Source organism: Muscardinus avellanarius (genome assembly GCF_963383645.1).
Source record: "Muscardinus avellanarius genome assembly, chromosome: 8".
In the NCBI taxonomy this organism is placed as follows: domain Eukaryota; kingdom Metazoa; phylum Chordata; class Mammalia; order Rodentia; family Gliridae; genus Muscardinus; species Muscardinus avellanarius.
This window is the reverse complement of record NC_137794.1, coordinates 24979129-24999500: the sequence shown is the minus strand read 5'-3', so window position 1 is coordinate 24999500 and position 20372 is coordinate 24979129. Positions and strand designations below refer to the sequence as shown.

General features: G+C 37.9%; 1 protein-coding gene across 1 annotated transcript in view; it reads left to right on the top strand.

Annotated features, from left to right (window-relative positions):
• LMBRD1 (LMBR1 domain containing 1) overlaps nucleotides 1–19873 on the top strand; it is a gene marked incomplete at both ends in the record, with an annotated part of 110633 nt that extends 90760 nt beyond the window's left edge. Inside the window, 2 exons of the mRNA XM_080699980.1 lie at nucleotides 19493–19584; nucleotides 19760–19873. Of these exons, the coding sequence (XP_080556106.1) occupies nucleotides 19493–19584; nucleotides 19760–19873 (206 nt within the window). The remainder of the gene's footprint in view (nucleotides 1–19492; nucleotides 19585–19759) is intronic.
• Between the last annotated feature and the right edge of the window lie 499 nt (nucleotides 19874–20372).

Genomic DNA, 20372 nt, shown 5'->3' with positions numbered 1-20372 from the left:
ATAGGAAGAAAAAAAAAAAAAGAACTAAAACTATCACTATTTGCAGATGACATGATACATGATACTAAGAATACTCTACAAATGCAACCAAAAAGCTTAAAGACCTGATAACAAATTCAGCAAAGTGTCTGGATACAAAATCAGTCTTAAAAAATCAGAAGCTTTTCTGTGCCAACCAAAAATCTACTGAAAAGAAACCCAGAAAACATTTCCACTCAGGATATCTCACACACACACACACACACACACACACACACACACACACACACACACACAAAATACTTAGGAATTAACTTAAACAAGAAGGTAAAAATAAATTCTAAAAAGAAAATGATAAAACATTGAAAAAAGAAATTGAAGGCCTTAGAAGATGGAAAGGTCATGCATGTTTTTGGATAGGCAGAATAAATATCAAAATGGACATTCTTCCAAAAGTGATCTACAGGTCATTCCTCACAGACATAGAAAAATCAGTGCTAAAATTTATTTGGAAAAACAAAAAACCCAGAATAGCCAAAATAGTTCTTAGCAACAAAAACCATGCAGGAGGTATCACAATACCTGACTGTAAAGTATACTACAAAGCCATAGTAATAAAAACAGCATGATACTGGCACAACAACAGATAAATAAACCAATGGAGCAGAATAGAAGACTCTGCACACTTAAGGCTAATTGATTTTTGACAAAGGGGCCAAATTCACACACTGGAAAAACGCCTGTTCACCAAAACTGGCTAACTGTATGCAGAAAACTGAAAATAAGCCCCACGTTCTCACCCTGCACAAGAGTCAATTGAAAATGGATCAAAGATTTGGAAATCAGACTAGAGACTTTGCAGCCCCTTGAAGAGGGCATAGGTTCAACATTTCAACACACAGACACAGGTAAAAACGTTCTCAACAAGACCACGAAAGGCACAAGAAATTAAAAGGAGGGTCAATATGTAGGCTTGTATTAAACTGAAGAGCTTCTGTACAGCAAAAGGAAACTATCAAGAATGCCAACAGAAAGCCATCTGAATGGGAGAAAATTTTTGCCAACTATTCCTGTGATATAGGACTAGTATCTAGAATATATAGAGAAATTTTATTCAAGAAACTCACCACTAAGAAAACAAATAATCCAATCAAAAATGGGCAAGTTAACTGAATAGACACCTCACAAAAGAAGAAATTCAAATGGCCAATAAATACATGCAAAAATGTTCAACATCATCAGCAATCAGAGAGATACAAATCAAAACTACTCTCGGATTTCAGCGAATTCAAATTAAAATGTCAATCATTAAAAACACAAAGCCGTGCATGGTGGCACAGGCTTATAATCCCAGTACTAGGGAGGCTGAGACAGGAGGATCACATGTTCAAAGCCAGCCTCAGCAGCTTAATGAGGCTCTCAGCAACTTAATGAGACCCTGTTTCCAAATAAAATATAAAATAGGTCTGGAGGTATAGCATGGAGGTATAAGGCTCCTGATTTCCATCCCCAGTACCACAAAAATAAAAAAATAAAAATAAAAGAACCACAACAACTTGTTGGTGTAATTACAAATTAGTGCAACCACTTTGTAAAACAGTATGGAGGATCCTCAGAAGAATGAGAATGAACTTACCATATGACCCAGCAATATCACTTCTGGGTATCTACCCAAAAGAATGGAAACCAAACTACCAAACTAACACATGCTTATATGTGTTTGTAGCTGCACAATTCACAACTGCCAAACTATAGAATTAGCCAAGATGTTTACCAACAGATGAATGGATTACAAAACTATGGTATATGTACACAAAGGAATTTTGCTCATCCATAAAGAACAAAATTATGTCATTTGTGGGGAAATGGGTGGAGTTGGATAACATTATGCGAAGTGAGATTAGTCAGTCACAAAAAATAAGAAATTGGATATTCTCCCTAATATGTTGAAGCTAGGGAGAAAAAGAGTCATAGAGGAACTGTAGATGAAAGAGGAAAAACCATAGATGAGCAAATACGGAGACCTAACTAGGGGGAGATGGGAGGAAGAGGGAAATTTTATTAAGCCAAACGTGAGAAGAAAGGAGAGGGTAGGAAATGGGGTGGTATTTGGGGAGGGCTAAATGAATGATGTATGCCGCTAGCATCTTGTATCCAATTAAGATATATGACTACAAGCCACCAATAATTTTTTTTCAGAAATTGAGTACAAAGCTACCTGGTGATTTCCTAAGTGATTTAGATTAAAAGGTAGAATGTATTAAAGAGTGAATTAATTTTCTTGTTCACTTTTCATTTGAATCTGCTACAAAATTTTCATTTCTTACAATTTTTTCTACTATTTCTGGTACAAATTTTTATTGCATCAAATAAACTTTGATTTAACTATAAACATATCTAGTCATGTAAAATGAGTCATTCTTTAACTACGTTTAGAGGATATCTTTCTTTTGAGATTGTATGGGGAAAGACCATTTAAATCCACAAAGAGCATATTAAAAACTCCTCAAAAATCAAACTTCTTTTCTACAGACACAGTATTTTAGAACTTATTAAATATGTTTTTATATTCTATATTTTAAATAACTCACTAAATGCAAAGATGCTATTTTGATTTGGTAATGTAACCCAACTTTCTTAAACAATTTTAAGATTTTTCTATGAACATCCCACTTATTTTTAATAATGGAGCAATTTTTACATTTTCTTATGTGAAGCTTTGGCATTAAACGCTATGAATCAAAATAGTCAGATTTCCTAAATCAAAGTAGATTCAGGTGATAATTTTAGGAAGCTAGCCTTCTTTCTGGTTCTTTTCTGGGTATACTCCATCAACTCTAGCAAATCATCCATCCCAGAGTTCCATGTTTATCTTTAACAATTTATAATAAAACTTAAACCAATCTCAATATTGATCAATACATTTTTAAAGTTTTTTTATCACTATGAAGTATGGTTAGCTGACACCAATATAATGTTGCTATGCTGAACAATTCTGAGTCCAGAATCTTCCCCTGCTCCTATGTTAAATATTTAGAGAAAAGAAAACATAGTTATTTACTTGCTCTAGTAAACATTTAATCCTTACAGAGAAACAACTAAAATGGCTTATTAAGATTAATTGTTCAATGCGACACATGTGTCAAGACTTTCTTTTCATTGTGGTCACTTATTCAAAATTATGCAGTCATAAACTTTGTCCAGGTCTAGCCATTTCTACTCTAGCCAGACTTTGAGGAAAGTGGTCCGGCCCACCCCACTTCCTAAAACCCCACAGACATCCTTTTTTTATTATTCCTTTTTCTGTTTTCTTTCATTGTAGTTTATCTAATAAACTTAGCTTTGCTAAATCAGTGGGGTTGTCTTTTTAAAAAATACATATTATTTTAAAAGTGTTATTTTTATTTTTTTAGATGTGCTTTTTTTGTACTTTTATTGGGTCATTATGTCATATCATAATGCAAAAGGGTGGAACCAAGAATTCTGAATCTGAAGTTTCTGTTCTTATTTTCTAACTGCCTGTTAATTTATCTGTATGGATATTAATGTCCTGCCAGTCTCTGCAACATTAGTCTAAAATTGAACCTCTTTCTTTTTCTATTCCACTTACCTTTCTTATCACTCTCCCAGGCACAGGCTGGAAAAGAAAAGTTCTGTTCCTTTTCTGTCCCCTAAACTGTTTACTCTGATAGAAGTCTTGGAATTATATTCATATTTTCTCTCACTTCCAGTAACTACATTTCCAAGTTTAAATAAGTTTAAATAAGAAAAAGCAAAACAAACAAATATTTCTTCATCAATGAAGCTGTTTTAATTAACAGTAATTATATACATATAATGTATATATTTATGTAGACATAAAAAAAGTGAATACTAATAAGGTGGTAGGTGGAAAGGGTATATGTGTTACCTAATTTTTCAGTGCTCTTATGTGTAAAGTCTAAAAATTCTGGTTTTACCTCAGGCAGAAAGTAGGTATTTACTCTCTTTTAAAAATAAACACCTTTTATTACTTCTTTAATTAAAAAACATGCTATTAAGCATTTTAAGGGTAAAATCAATGAGAGATAAGATAATGACATGCAGTTGCCAAGTAGATATTGATTTTACGAAGACCTTTGTTTTTTTCTTTGTATCATCGTCACCAAGAACATGAATATTTCTCCTAGAATTTCTAAGTAAAATTTTATTAGAAATTTCATTTCAAAGTCTAGATAACTAAGCAATAATTTTTATGCACTTTACATTATCACATACAGTGGGTTCACATGATTTTAAAAAAACTCCTTTCCCTCAAAACTTCGGCCTGTTTGAGAAGATAAGAAAAATATATTTTTGGTTTTATTTGTGTGTATGCTGATGGGGATGGAACCCAAGGGCATTCTACCTCTGAGCTATACTCCCAACTCAATTTTGTATTCTTTGTTTTTAAACAGGGTTTCACTAAGTTGCAGCAGGCCTTACTAAGTAGCTGAGGCTGGCCATGAACCTGCAGTCCTCCTGTCTCAGCCTCCCGAGTACTGGGATTACAAGCATACGCCACCACACCTGGCTTGAAAAATATGTTTTATACATTTTTCTTTGTTAGAAACCAATGTATTAAAAGAATCACTACCTAAGTTGTTATTTGGCCTTTGAATTTTACAGTGATTGATAAGATACTCATTTTAAGGAAAGCCATTTTTAATAGGCAGAAATGAAGCTGGATAAAAGATTCCTTAGAAACTAAGTCTTAAGGGCTTCAGTAGAAAAGTGACATTGATGCTTTGTGATAATGGTATTTGTTAATGTCTTCTGTGGTGCTGTGTCCAGTGGTGGTTCATATATGTGATTTGAAGTGAAAAGGGTAGAAGATTGTCTTGATTTAAAAGGTAGACTTGAATATCAACTATCCATTTAAAACCTCCTTCCATAGTAAGGGAAGCTTTTTGGAGGTGATAAATTCTAGAAGAATAAAGATTGTCTACTCTCTCAGACTCAAGATTTGGGGCAGTGGCTTTTTAAAAAGCTATATGGTCCATTGGTTTTATTGTCTAAGATTTGGAGGTTGGTTGGAAAAATTAAGTTAGATTTAGTCTGTATGATGAAGAGAAGTCGACTCTAGTAGAATCATAGTTTTTTTTAATTTATTTTTTAACCTTATTTTTTATTTATTTTTTAATTTATTTATTTTTATTGGTGCATTGTAGTCATATATCAATCACATTGGAGTACAAGACTTGAGAGGATATACAAGCACACATCATCCAATCAGCCCTCCTCCAGCCCCCATCCCATTCCCTCACCCTCCCTGGATCCCATGCTTATTTGGTGATTAACTTTGATACATTTGTTTATGTACCTCCTGCGTTTTAAAGAGGCTCTGTCCTCCCCTATTCCATACCCTCTGATTGGTCACATTAGTTGCTTCACTATAGGGCTCTTTCTATAGCTCAACCTCTTCCTGTTGATGAGGGGAAGCATCTTATTTATATTTTCTGTGATATTTCTCTCCGCATGCCACGTTGCAAGTACTGATCCCACTCTTGACGGCCCCAGTATTGGCCTGGCTACCCAGTGGACTGATCCAGACCTCGCTGGCTCAAGCAGTGGCCTTGCCTCATGGCAGGCCCCAATTCTGGTCTCGCTGGCCCCGACACCAGCCTAACCCCTCAGCTGGCTCTGATCCTGGCCTCGGAGGCCACAGTAGTGGCCTTGCCTCACGGCAGGCTCCGATGCCGGCCATTGGCCCCGGCACCGGCCTAACCCCTCGGCAGGCTCCGATCCCGGCCTCAGAGGCCCCAGCACCGGCCTAGAGGCTCCGATCCCGGCCTTTCTGGTCCCATCACTGGCCTAACCCCTTGGCAAGCTCCGATCCCAGCCTCGGAGGCTCCAGTAGCGGCCTTACCTCCTGTCAGGCTCCGATGCCGGCCGTTGGCCCCAGCATTGGCCTAACCCCTCAGCAAGCTCTGATCCCGGCCTCGGAGGCCCCAGCACCAGCCTTACTCACGGCAGGCTCCGATGACAGCCTCGTTGGCCCCAGCCCCGGTCTAACCCCTCGGCAGGCTCCGATCCGGCCTCAGAGGCAGCCTTGCCTCACGAAAGGCTCCTATGTAGGATGTTGGTCCCAGCACCAGCTTAACCCTGCAGCAGGCTCCGATCCCGGTCTCGGAGGCCCCAGCACTGGCCTTGCCTCACGGCAGGCTCCGATGCCGGCCATTGGCCCCGGCACCGGCCTAACCCCTCGGCTGGCTCTTATCCTGGCCTCGGAGGCCCCAGCACTGGCCTTGCCTCATGGCAGGCTCCGATGCCGGCCTCGGAGGCCCCAGTAGCAGCCTTGCCTCACGGCAGGCTCCGATGCTAGCCATTGGCTCCAGCACCAGCCTAACTCCTCAGCTGGCTCTTATCCTGGCCTCGGAGGCCCCAGCACCAGCCCTGCCTCACGGCAGGCTCCAATGCCGGCCTCGCTGGCCCCAGCACCGGCCTAAGCCCTTGGCAGGCTCCGATCCCAGCCTTGAAAGCTCCAGCACCGGCCTTGCCTCACGGCAGGCTCCGATGTCAGCCATTGGCCCTGGCACCAGCCTAACCCTTCAGCAGGCTCCAATCACTGTCTCTGGGGTTATTATTTCAAAGGTTCCAGGTGTAATGTATCAGATCTCTGCCTCCCCTGAGTACTGGCCACTGCCCTTACCACTGCCTCCACCATTTCAAATCCTTCCCAGGCTCTTTTTCCACTCTGAATGTTGTCCAGTGTTCCTAAGCATGCGTGATGGTAGCATTCGACATTTGGTGTAATTTCTCCAAAAAAATAAAAAATAAAAAATAAGGTTGGTAGGATCTGGTTTCTGCTTCTCCTGAATACAAGTCTCCACCGCCATCGCGGAGATTGCTTTCAACACCGCCTTTCTCCTTTGTCTCCGCTAAACTCCTTACAGGTGATGTCCAAGATTCTTAACAATATAGAGAAACAGCAGTCCTCCTTCATGGGGAATTTTTCCATAAGTTCCAGTGCATTTAGATAAGTTTTGTCTGCATCTCCAGTGTCCTGGCATCCACAACGGCTTTCTTAACTCCTCTCCGATATTTTTCTTTTTCTTTTCCTTTTTTTTTTTTTTTTTAATAAGAGAAGACAGTATATGTGGTTTGAGGAGGTAGTGGGATCAGGCACTCAGTAGCACTGTGACCCGGTCGGTTTCCCCATGGGTCCAGAGTGCTCCGCACTACTCTGCCTGGGGCCCAGGGTCCTGCGACTCGGGCCCCAGCTGGCGTGCCTCGCGCGACCCCCGCCCAGGACCCAGGGTACTGGGCTTGGTTTCTCCAGGGGTCTGGCGTGCTACGCGCAGTTTAGCCCGGGGCCCAGAGTCTCGCGACCCAGGCCCCAGCTGGCGTGCCCCGCGCGACCCCCGCCCGGGACATAGGGTACTAGGCCCGGTTTCTCCAGGGGTCTGGCATGCTACGCGCAGTTCAGCCCGGGGCCAGAGTCCCGCGACCCGGGCCCCAGCTTGCGTGCCCCGTGCGACCCCCACTCAGAACCCAGCGTCTTACTGTGCCTGGCTTCTCCAGGGTGCCTAGGTAACCTTATTTAGAAAATTACTCTACATGAGGGATAAAACATTTAGTAAAGTCCATATTGCAATGCTGGTATCTTTGGAAGATTTTCGATGGAACTTTTTCAGTAATACTGAGGACCACAATCCAGTTAGTCTTGAAATTATAAGCTTTTTTCACTGTGCCTATCTGGCATTTCTGTGCTTTTTCATTCAACAGATATTTGTTGATGTCTGCTGTGTGCTGAGTACTGTTCTAAGTACTAGATTCAGTAGTAAATGAAACAGTCAAGTATTCTTGTCTCTATCAAACTTACTTTTAGTAGGAGACAAGGTTATCAGGTGATAAGTACTTTGGAGAAAAAGTACCAGAAAAAGGGTATGTAGTGCTCAAAAGGAGAGATGGTTCAAACATGTAGGTGCCATAGGGAGCAGACCGTTACTCAGAGGATGTCATTTGAGGAAGTGAGAGCAGAATTTTCTTAGAGGAACTCTGTACAGGGTGCCCTTGGTGTGAGGAGGGTGAGGAAGAGCAACCAGGTCACCCTAAGGACTTCAGGTTTTAGTTTTAGGGGAACGTATTTAAAAGATATGGGCAGAAAAATGGAATGGTGAAACCTATATCCTTAAGAGATCACTCTGACTACTGTGTTTCATATATACCAGAGCTTGGCAAATTTTCTGTAAAGGGCCAAATAGCACTGTTTTAGATTTTGTGGAACATAAACTGCCTTTGCAGCGTGGAGGATGCCATAGACAGTGCATAATAGATAGCACTGGCTGTGCCCCAGTGAGGCATCAAGAACAAGTGGTGGCTCTCCCTTGCCCTCTGTGCCCACCGTGACCACCCTGATAGAGACCCTAACAGACCAAGGCAGACACAGGTTGAGGGGAGGCTCTCCCAGGAATCCAGGCAAAGTTGGTGCTGGCACTGGCAACACATGGTTAGAATCCAGAAATACTCTAAAGGTAGATTTGCTAGTGAGTCTCATACAAGGTATGGGAAAGAAAGTAGAGGTAATGTCATGTTTTTGAGATCTGATTAGAAAATATTTGGTTAAGGTTTCACCTTCTGCTTTTTTAATATCTAGATTAATTATCCTTAAGGTCTGTTTATAGCTGTCAAGGGTGTACATTCTTTCTTCCTCTGGGCCTATTTGACTTTGTTTTGTTCTAAGTATTCCTTCATTAGTGGAGAACTAAATGGCACAGCTTATTAACTCCTCAGAGCCACATTGGCCATTGCACTACAACTTGCTGAAGTTTTCTTACGACTGAGAGCATGTGTATAGTTATGACGTGATATGTAGGTTGGCAGTGTTACCCTATGGTCGAGGAAGAAAGAAAGATGTTAGACTATTGGCTTTCTGTGGGTAGTTCTCTATGAGGCGTAGCAATTCTGTGAAATGAATGTACCAAGCCTTGCCTTATTTTGCTAATGCATTTATAAGAATGTTTAAAAATAAGATGGTACAAACTGTTAGGTAGGATCATGGATTTTATTCAAGACTTACTATTTACTACGCTTCCATCATCCTTCAAAGCCCAGTTATTTCATTCACCTTTTTTCCACACCTCATCCTTTACTAAAGGCCACAGAGTCTGTTGCCATAATGACCTTCACATGCCACCTTCATTACATCACTTTGTGTTTCAATTATTTGTTCACTCTACTCTACAATATACAATTATATTAGTTTAATTATGCTGAAACGGTAGTTGTTTTTTTTTGGTTTTTTTTTTTTTTTTGGTGGTACTGGGGTTCCTGGAAGCCCTTCTACCTCCGGGCTACACTCCCAGACCTATTTTTACATTTTTTTATTTGGAAACAGGGTCTTCTAAGCCAGCGCGCACGGCTGGCTTCAAACCTGCGCGATCCTCCTGTCTCTGCCTCCCAAGTGCGGGGATTACAAGCATGCGCCACCACGCCCGGCCTGAAACGGTAGTTATTAAACTTTTGTTTATATCAGAATCTCTTGGAAAGTTTTTTTATTTATATATTTTATTTTTATGGTACTGAGGATGGAACCCAGGGACTTTCTCCTTCTGAGCTATACTCCTAGACTTATTTTATATTTTATTTGGAAACAGCTTTGAACCTGTGCAATCCTCCTGTCTCAGTCTCCCAAGTACTGGGATTACAAGCGTGTGCCACCACACCTGGCTTTTGCAAAGTTTTTTGTTTACTGGTTCTGAGCTGTAACACTAAGATTTTCTCCTGGTTCTAGTCTGGGAACCTTATTATGGAAACCTCTCTTCCATAGTAATGCTATTTAGCTAATAAAACCATCAGTCCTCCCTCCTCCTCATCTGATAAATTCAGTCTAGCATTTAAGCACAACCATTGTTTAACCTATCTTACAAATTTGCATCTTTTTAAAATATACTTTCTGGCCATGACCATCTTTTCCATCTTTGCTAATCAGCTTCTCTTGAAGTATCACAGTCTTCACTCTACCCCTCTCATTTTTATTAATCAGAATACCGATCATCTTACAAGATTTATTTCAAACCAGACTTTTTAAAAAATCTCTAAACATGTTTGCACTCTTTTGCCTTTGAATTCCCAAAACACTTTATATTTCTTGTAACATCTCTCTTTACAGTCATCTGTATATCTTATCTCTTTCCTACTCTTTGATATGAATGTAAGTAAACTCCTTAAGGATAAAATATTTATACATAGGTATTTTTTGTATGCATGTATCTTTGTCTTCCTCTGACTATCTTGGAGCAGTTATGTTGATCTTGTTCTTTTCTCATACTGATAGGTTTCTGTATATATCTGGTAATTCATTCATATTTATGTCAGTTTATATTTTAAGTGTCAGAAACTGTGACGTGACATTGCTGGGAACCCTATGTATGTGGCTGGGATTTCTTGATCCTCAAATTATATTTTAAAGTAAATGGGAGGGAAAGCAGCAGTTTTACGGAGCCCTTTTGAGTGTGGTTTTCCATCTCCCATACTATTGTTCAAACCTCTCTTCAGCATCTGGCTCCACTCCTGTTTGCCTCACAGTTAAAGTGTTCCTGGCTTTGTTCCTATATGTAACTTTAACAAGATCTTGGGAAGGTCAAGAAGCAAATGACTCTGCTCAGTCTGTCATCTTGGACCAGAAAACTTAGTTTTTAACAGATTAAGTTGTTCTGCATAGTTATGTACTATATATTTACATATAATCTTTTGTTTGATAAATAATAAATTTGAGTTGACATCTACATTTCATTAGATTCTAGTAAAATATTTCCATGAAATAGATAATGCAATATTAAAGTTAGAGTAACAAGATCGGATTCTTACCTAAAAGCTACCATACCTTAGTCTCCAGCATCTTTACTTAGATTCCTATAACCAGAGAAGAGACATATGTCAGCCAGATGACTGCCTATTAATTTATTATCAGAAGTATAGCTGTTAAAGAAGCTTAGAGGGTCACGATTAGTGAATTCTCACCAGAAAAAAGAATCTGCATGGAAAAACAAATTTATGGTCATACAACATCTAGGTAAGCATGGAGTCAGAAAGAGGGCCACATTGATCTTATTGGCTGGTTTCATCAAGATGAGGTAGCCTGATGGATTATGTCCATTTTCAGGCAAGGTTGCCATGCAGACCAGAAAATTGAGTATTGATCATAGCATCATTTTTCTTGGATTTTACTAAAGATGGAGAAAGTTTCCTAATGGCAAGGTTCTTTTTCTATGTGACATTTTGATTATACAGATAAAAGTTCAACTAAGACAATATAGTGGAGTTAATTAGTGATAAACTTTCCAAGTTCTCAAGCGTTCACACCAGAGCCAACTTAAATAATTTTGTGGAGCTTCTCAGCTACTTAAAGATCATTGCTTAAGATTGTTAATTCCAAAAACATCAATCTGTTCCTTTAAAAAAAGCAAATGAGATTTTTCTCAAAATTTATTTGAAGGTTGGTATAACACATTGATTCCAAAATTTGACAGTTATCCTGGATCAAGAGTGAGGATTACTGGACCAATCCAGGAGGTGATGGTAGCCTAGCCTTTGGTGCAAATGGGGGGCATATTAAATAAAAACAAGGGGGCCAATGGAAGCACCCAATGGGGTGCTGAGTAATTCATTTCTGAAAAGGGTAAGCCAGTAAGTCTGGGAATCAATGATAACCTATTACCACCTACTATAAGCAGATATTATCTTTATGTACTTTACAAAGAAATTGATATATAGAAGTTAAATGACTAACCCAGAACTCAGAAACAAAGTCAAGATTATCTGTCTTAATATTTTCAAGTATACCCCTTATAATTATGTTTTATATAAAATATAAAGTAATAAAATGCTTTATATTTACTATACTTGGACAGTTAAGACTAGCATTTAAGATACCTTGATAGTTTATAATTCACTAAATTATACAGTTTCTATAGGTAATATTCCAATGCTTACCTCTTGTACCCTTTTAGTAAGTTTTATATGGCCAATTAGTAATATAAGTGAAATTAGGAACTTTCATTCTTAAAAGAACAATGTATATTTTGCCCTCTTAGAAATGCTCTAAATTTAAATATACTTATATCTCAACACTAATTATACTGGTGTTTAAAAATAGGTCCACTCTCAAGTGAGCCTGGTGATGCATACATATAAGCCCAACCACCCAGGAGGCTGAGGCTGGAGGATTTCCAGTTTGAGTCCAGCCTGGGTTATATACTGAGATGCCCTATCTCAAATAAATAAATGCATGGTTACTATAGAACTTATTCTTCAATGTACATCATCTGACAGATTCTTTTTTAGTCTGATACAGTTTGTATATTCTTAAGACATAATAAAATTATTTAACTTTTTTTCTTTAGGATTTCTGTGATCTTTGGTGTTTATCAAGTTTTTCCCACCTTCCTTCTGCTCTGCCAATGAGATGTAACAAAACATTATTTGTATGCCATTTGCTAATTTTATCATCATCAGTAGTAGTAGTAGTAGTAGCAGCAGCAGCAGCAGCAGCAGCAGCAGTACTCGTTTGCAGTGCTAGCAATCGAACCCAGATCCCAGTGCTAGACAAATGCTCTACCACTGAGCCATACCTGAACCCTGTTTGTTAAATTTTAAGTTAAATAAATAACTTTAGTTTTTGTTACATATTTTATATGCTTTCCTGCTTATTTGAGTTTATATTGCTAATTTCTCAAATTTTCTTTTCGTAGGTATTTTATATGCTCTAAATACATTTGACAATAAGACAGTGATTAATTGTGATTTTACTTCCTAAAAATCTTTTAGGTTCAACCTTCCTTTCCATCTGCATGGCTAACTTTTTACCTGAGTGATACCCTAATTTACTGAACCTCTTTCTACTCTCAGTCCTTGCCTCCAGTCTGTACTAATCTTATGACTTCCTTTATAAAACCGTTTGAGCTGGGTGTGATGGTGCTTGCCTCTCATCCCCGTACTTGGAGGCTGAGACGGGAGGATTGCAGGTTTGAGGACAGCCTTAGCAACATAGCAAAATCTTGTTTCAAAACAAAACAAAAATTAAGAAGGCTGGGAGTTTAGAATCATTCTAGGTTCAATCCCTGGTACCACACAACAACAAAACCATTTTCTAAGTAATTCCCAATCATATTCCAAAAGTCTAAGCTTCTAACTCTATATACAGTTAAAGTTTATCTATCTCTTGCAATTCAATAGTTTCATGACCCTGATCAGAAACCAAAGTTGGAATAATCATGGGCAACCATGAGATACTAAATATTCTTAAATAATCCAATCTCCTATTAGATTATTTTTGTCACTAATCAAATGAAATACTTGCTTGAAAATTATTCTCTATGCTACATGAGTTTTCTCATTATAAATTATTTCAAGTGAAGAGTTAACATGATGACTTAGCTATATGACTTATATCAACATTATATGACTTTTGAAGTACATTTAAAGTAAATGATGCTATTGTAGTTGATAAAGTATCTTAGTGGCAGTCCACATACATTTAAAATGACATAATAAGGGGTCTAAAGAAAATAACAAATATATAATATCCAAATTTTCAGGTTAATTAATAAAGGCTGTTAATATGTTACACAGTGGTCAGGTACATTTCTGGTAATTATTTCTCTGATGGCCTATGAGATAAAGAAAGGATGGTGAGCAGAGCAAGACTTAAGTCTTTCAATTGTATTCATGTATTTCAAACTCTTAATTTTTATCTTTTTTATGGCCATTGTCATCAGAATGGAAAAAATAATTTGTTTTTAGTTTTTATTAACATATCATTAGTTTTTTATTTGGGTTTTTTTTTTTTTTTTTGGTGGTACTGGGGTACCTGGAAGCCCGTCTCTCTCCGGGCTACACTCCCAGACCTATTTTATTTTTGGAAACAGGGTCTCCTAAGCCAGCGCGGCTGGCTTCGAACCTGCACGATCCTCCTGTCTCTGCCTCCCAAGCGCGGGGATTACAAGCGTGAGCCACCACGCCCGGCCAACATGTCATTAATCAACACTTTATCTGTCTTTTTGAGTAACAACAGTCAGAAGTGTCTTGAACATCTCTGATTTTAAAACACAAGTCTTACATGGAACATCTACCAATTTAAACTTACTTTAGCCGGGCGTGGTGGCGCACACCTGTAATCCCAGCATTCGGGAGGCTGAGACCAGAGGATCGTGGTTCGCGGACAGCCTCAGCTACTTAGTGAGGCCCTCTGCAACTCAGTGAGACCTGGTTTCACACTAAAGAATAAAAAATTGGGCAGGGGCTGTAGCTCGGAGGTCAAATGCCCCTGGGTTCCATCCCCAGACCCTAAAAAAAAAAAAAAGAAAAGAAAAAGAAACTTACTTTAAAGGTCATGCTAAGCTCAAAATATTTAAAATAATTTTTCTCACTTAACTGTAGAAAGAAATCCATAGTTCTCCCAGGTATCAGGGGTTGGTGAGCACTGGAAGCTGCAGGTGGCAAGGAAAGCAAACTCCTTTTCATGTATTCAGTGCAGAATCATCCCTTGAACATGTATGAACCTATTAGCACAAATTCCTCTGTGTGCATACACCGCTCCATATAAATATAACTAAATAAAATAGACATACTACAGTAACTATAAAAAGCTGTTGCATATTCTTGTATGTGTATTTTTAGTCATGACATTTTTCATCAAGAAAGCAAAATACAAGCAATGTTGTTTACTCTTTTTGTTTCTTTAGAAAGCTTGTGTCAAAGTCCACAACTTTTAAAAATGGTAAACATGTAAATAATGTGATAGGAAAAATATTTAAAATAAGGCTTTGTTGTTGGGCCAAAGACCCAGAGTATAAACCATTTTAAGATGTCACTCAGTGGCTTATTGGACTTCTGGGAGAAAAGGATTTAATTTTACTTGTTTCTCTCAGTTCAACCTCTGTCTTGTCATCCTTGTTCTGCCCTATAATTTTTAATTCTATCAAGTTCTGGCTCCCAAGAAAATATTTAAATATGGAAATGAGTAGTAGAACTTTTATATTTTAAGTGTAGAATACTCTCAGTATTGAGAAGATGCAGTATTGAGTGATGCAGTTCAAACAGGTTTAGCTTGTGCAGTAAAGTTCATGTACTATTTAAGCTGTGGAAGATACCATTTTCTTTTCTTTTTTTTTTTTTTTTTTTTTTTTGGTGGTACTGGGGTTCCTGGAAGCCCTTCTGCTTCCGGTTTACACTCCCAGACCTATTTTATATTTTTTATTTGGAAACAGGGTCTCTTAAGCCAGTGAGGCGCGATCCTCCTGTCTCCGCCTCCTAACAGCAGGGATTACAAGCGTGCACCACCACGCCCAGCACCATTTTCATTTTTAATACAATTGTGAACAGGCATTTTTTTTTGCATAGGACCTAGCCCATATCTCTGTCTTCATTTTTTTAATTTAAAGGAATATCACTTTTTAGCAGTATATCCTCTTACTAAAAAAATACATTTGAATTGTACTCAAACCACTTTTGCTTAACTATATATAAAGACAAATTATAAACATGTACAGAGTAGTCATAATAGTAATGCCTGAGTAATTATTTTTCTCATTACTCTTGGCCATGTACTTCTAAAATCTGAAGATCACATCTTGCAACCATCTGGGCAGCTATGGAGAAATGAATTCTTTACCATGGGTTAGATTATATTTAAAGAAAAAAGAAAAAATACAATATAATTATCACTCTGCACAAGGCTTTTGCTTTGTCTCAGTTGGTCTTCCAAGCAGCAATTCTCTGAAGAAAGGCAGTGATATTCCTGTGTTACAAGTGTGCAGGCCTCTTCTGGTGACCATTTACATAGCAAAGTGCCCACACTGTAGTCACCTCCAGGTGTGTCTGAGAGCAAAACATGGGTTCTATACTTTTACTTTTTAAGGTATATTCAACCATCTTGTTTTAAAATCCTCAGAATCGTGTCAGATTTTAATTTTAAAAAATTAGAAAACTGAACTAATAATGTTCTTTCTTTCTTTATTGTGATAAAAAATTTTTGAAACATTTTTTGGTACATACTAGGGATTGAGCCCAGGACATTCTGCCTCCAGCCCTTTTTTATTTTTTACTTTGCAAAAGGGTCTAAGTTGTTGAGGGTCTTGCTAAGTTCCTGAGACTGGTCTCCAACCTGCCATTCTCTCCAATCTTAAATTTTTAGTTCGATAGTCATATTGAATATTAATGTGTCCTCTAACAGGTACTTTATTATTTATTTATTTATTTATTTATTTATTTATTTATTTATTTATTTATTTAGTGGTACTGGGGTTCCTGGAAGCCCTTCTACCTCTGGGCTATACTCCCAGACCTATTTTCATATTTTTTTTATTTGGAAACAGGGTCTCTTAAGCCAGCGCGGCTGGCTTCGAACCTGCGCGATCCTCCTGTCTCCGCCTCCCAAGCGCGGGGATTACAAGCATGCGCCACCACTTCCCTTTAGAACATGCAGACATACTTAATGGAAAAATGGTAAATTGAAAAACAATGTTTATGAAGTAAGTTCTGTAACTGAGTAAATGATGAAGGGCTTTCCTCTCTAGGTGTCTCATTTGGTAGACTCAACTCCCAGCACCTAGTATAAAGCTGTGATCTATGGTGCTAATGAAAGGAGAGCAGAGAAATATTTCTTGAGCACTGCTGCTTGATGGCTTTGGGGTTCTTAAGGAAATATGAATATTCCTTACAGACTTTTCTGTTGATTAAAAAAAAGTAAAAACACTGTGAGGGCAGGCCTTAGGGGATCAGAGGATAGGAATTAGATTGGTGGTCCTTCCTACTGGAAGGAAGAGGTCACTTCTCTGTAAAATATGTGTTTTCTCGCCACAAGAAGAGATAGCTTTGTCCAGTTAGGTTTTGAGCTGCTCAAACATAAATGTTGAAGTACAGTGGAAAGGGTTAGAGTCCATAAGATTTATATTATCTAAATCTTTATAAAATATCAGTATGACAGGTCTTATATTTTGGTAAAATGCACCCTAATTTCTACTTTTCCGAAAATGATGTGTCACCCTCCAAAAAAATAAAATGCATATTAGATCCATTATATAATAAACTGGGCTACAAAGTTTCCAGCTCAATTTTAAGAAAAAATAGCACTTATTGAAGCTAAGAAGACAGACCCTTAACAAAAATAAAAGGCCTGTTTTCTTAATTAACAATAGGATATGATATTGGTGTTGTAATTACATTTGAGATGTTTAACTGTTTTTCATTTTAGATAAAAATAGCAGAAATCATAATGTTTTGTAGATAATGGACTGAAAAAGAGTTGCCTTGTAAAATAAGAATAGGCTCCTGTTTTAAGAGTTTGTATTTTATTTAAGGAGAAAAACATATGCTTATCAGTGTGTGTGTGTGTGTTTTACTGGAGATTGAACTCAGGGGCATTCTACCTCTGTGCTACACCCCTATCCCTGTTTTGTTCTGAGATTTATTTTTAATTGCAACTGTAATGTTACCTGGAGTTGAAACAACTGTCTATCTAATATCATGTGTGTGTGTGTTACTGAGAATTGAAGCCAGGGGCTGTCTACCTCTGAGCTATACCTCCCAGTTCCTTTAAAAAAAAAAAAAAAAAAAGACAAGGTCTCACTAAGTTGCTGAGAATCTCCTGTGTTGCTGAGGCTGGGTTCCTCCTGTGAACCTGAATTCTTCCTGTCTCGTTCTACCAAGTACAGAGATTACAGACATGTACCACCAAAATCAGCTTTAATAGCATGCTTAAAAATAAAATCTTCAGACAGGAGGATTGCAGTTCGCAGACAACCTCAGCTACTTAGCAAGGCCCTTGCAACTCAGTGAGACCCTGTTTCAAAATAAAGAATAAAAATAGGACTGGGGATGTAGCTCGGAGGTACAATGCCCCTGGATTCCATCCCCAGTACTGCAAAATAAATAAATAAATAAAATAAAATAAAATTAGAATAATGAATAAAAAAATAGGGCTGGGTGTGGTGGCTCACAGTTGTAATCCCAGCTCTTGGGAGGCTGAGACAGGAAGATTGTGCAGTTTCAAAGCCAGCCTCAGCTACTTAGTGAGGTTCTCAGTAACTTAGTGAGACCCTGTTTCCAAATGAAGTATAAAATAGGGCTGGGAGTATAGCCTGGAGGTAGAAAAGCCCCTGGGTTCTATCCCCAGTACCACTTTTAAGAAAAGGGGGGGGGGGAGGCTGGCAGTATAGCTCAGAGGTAGAATGCCCAGTACCGTTAAAAATAAATAAATAAACAAACAAACAAACAAATAAAGTGGCATTCCAGGTTAAAATTATTTTTCTATATCAAATAAATTAAACTAGCCAATGTAAGATCCAGATTACAATGGTGGCTTTAATTTTTTAAAAGTCTGTCGTAATGATTGGCAAACCAACACTTTATCAGGTGATTGAGCAGGCTTGGGAGAGAAATCTAGATTCTATTCCTATCTAGCACTCACTGTGTGATCTTACCCATTAGCTTTGGCTAATAATTTTTTTAATGCATTATAATCTCACATCATAATGTAGACCATGTTGACAGTGGCATATATTCACATAGTACTTGGTCCGCTTCCACCTTCCCATTTCCATCTTTCCCAGTACTAAGTGTCCAGGTTAACAATGGTATATTCACATGTATAAACCTAGTAGCGCAGGTAGTGTGTCCGTTAGTTAACCTCAGCCTTCTTCCTCCCTGGCTCCACTCAGGATCTCTTGCATCATCTGGAGTTCCTCTGGAATTCCACGTACTCCCTAGCTCAAGCATATTAGAGAAAACATGTTCCTTCTATTTCTGTGCTTGGCTAATCTCAATAAACATAATGTTCTCCAGTCTTTTCATCTTCTTTTGAATGACATAATTTTGTTCTTTATTGCTGAGTAGAATTCCATTGTGTGTATTTCTCATAATTTTGCAATCCATTCATCTGTTGATGGACACCTAGGTTGGTTCCATATTTTGGCTGTTGTGAATTGTGCTGCTATGAACATGGGTTTGCATATGTTACTGTAGTTCTCTTAATTTCAACTCCTTTGGAAAGATACCCAGGAGTGGTATAGCCGGATCATATGGTGAATCCCTTCCCAGTTTTCTAAGGACTCTCCACACTGATCTCCATAGTGGCTGAACTTGTTTTCCCTCCTGCCAACATTGTAGAAGAGTCCCTATTTACGTACATCCTCCTCAACGTTTGTTATTTGACTTCTTTATGCTTGCTGCTCTGATTGGGGTTAGATGGAATCTCAGTGTAGCTTTGATTTGCGTCTCCCTGATGCCTAATGATGTTGAACATCATTTCATGTATCTTTTGGCCATTTGTACCTCTCTCTTCTTTTGTGAAGTGTCTATTCAATTCGGTTGCCCAGTTCTTGATTGAATTATTTATTTTGCTAGTGTCTTTGCTAGTCTTTTAAGCTCTTTGTATATTCTTGATATTAGCCCTCTATCAGTAATATCTGGAATAATGTTTTAAAAATACAGAATAAATGATCAGTTATATGAAAGAAACTTTCTTACCATAGTTCTCCATTTGCTTTTACAGATCAGTGTATTGTTACCCGGACATACCTATTTCTTCACAAGTTCTGGTTCTTTAGTGCTGCATACTATTTTGGTAACTGGGCCTTTCTTGGGGTAAGTACAGGTGTTCCAGGCATGATTTGACTTTGCTTTATGAAGTTAAATGTATAAACTACTTGTGTGTATCTTGGTAGTTTATCTGTATTGCAGTACTGCCACTGAATTAAGTACATTACTTCTGAATTATTTTACTTCTGAAAAATAATACATGGCTTATTTAAATTTACAGGTATTCTTGGTTGGATTAATTGTGTCCTGTTGTAAAGGGAAGAAATCAGTCATTGAAGGAGTAGATGAAGATTCAGACATAAGTGATGATGAGCCCTCTATCCATTCTGTCTGACAGCCTCCTGTCCTACAGGTTTTGTAAAGCTCACTGAATATCTGTTATGCATTTTTAAAGTTTTAAAGTGACATTAGGATAAATAACTAGCTTTCATCAAAAAATGAGAGCATGGCCATTAAAAAGAACTATATTTTTTATGATTTTCTGAAGTAACATTATTGTATCATATATTAACATTTAAAATTGCTATAATAATACTATGTAAATATAAAACTACTGGCTTTTTGAGGGAATGTTTTTGGAAATTTTTTCTTTAATGTATAATAGTGTTAAACTGATTAAAAATCTTCCAGAATTAATATTTCCTTTTGTTGCTTTTTAAAAACATAATAATAAATCACTTGTATTCTTGCCTTAGGGTTTTCAGAGTGATGTGGAATTTTAAAGTATCTATATCTAATTGTCTGAAAATAATACTCACAATAGATCTGATGAATAAATGTTTCTCCTATGTGCAATTTGTTTCCAATTTTCTACATAAATTCATTAGTACCAC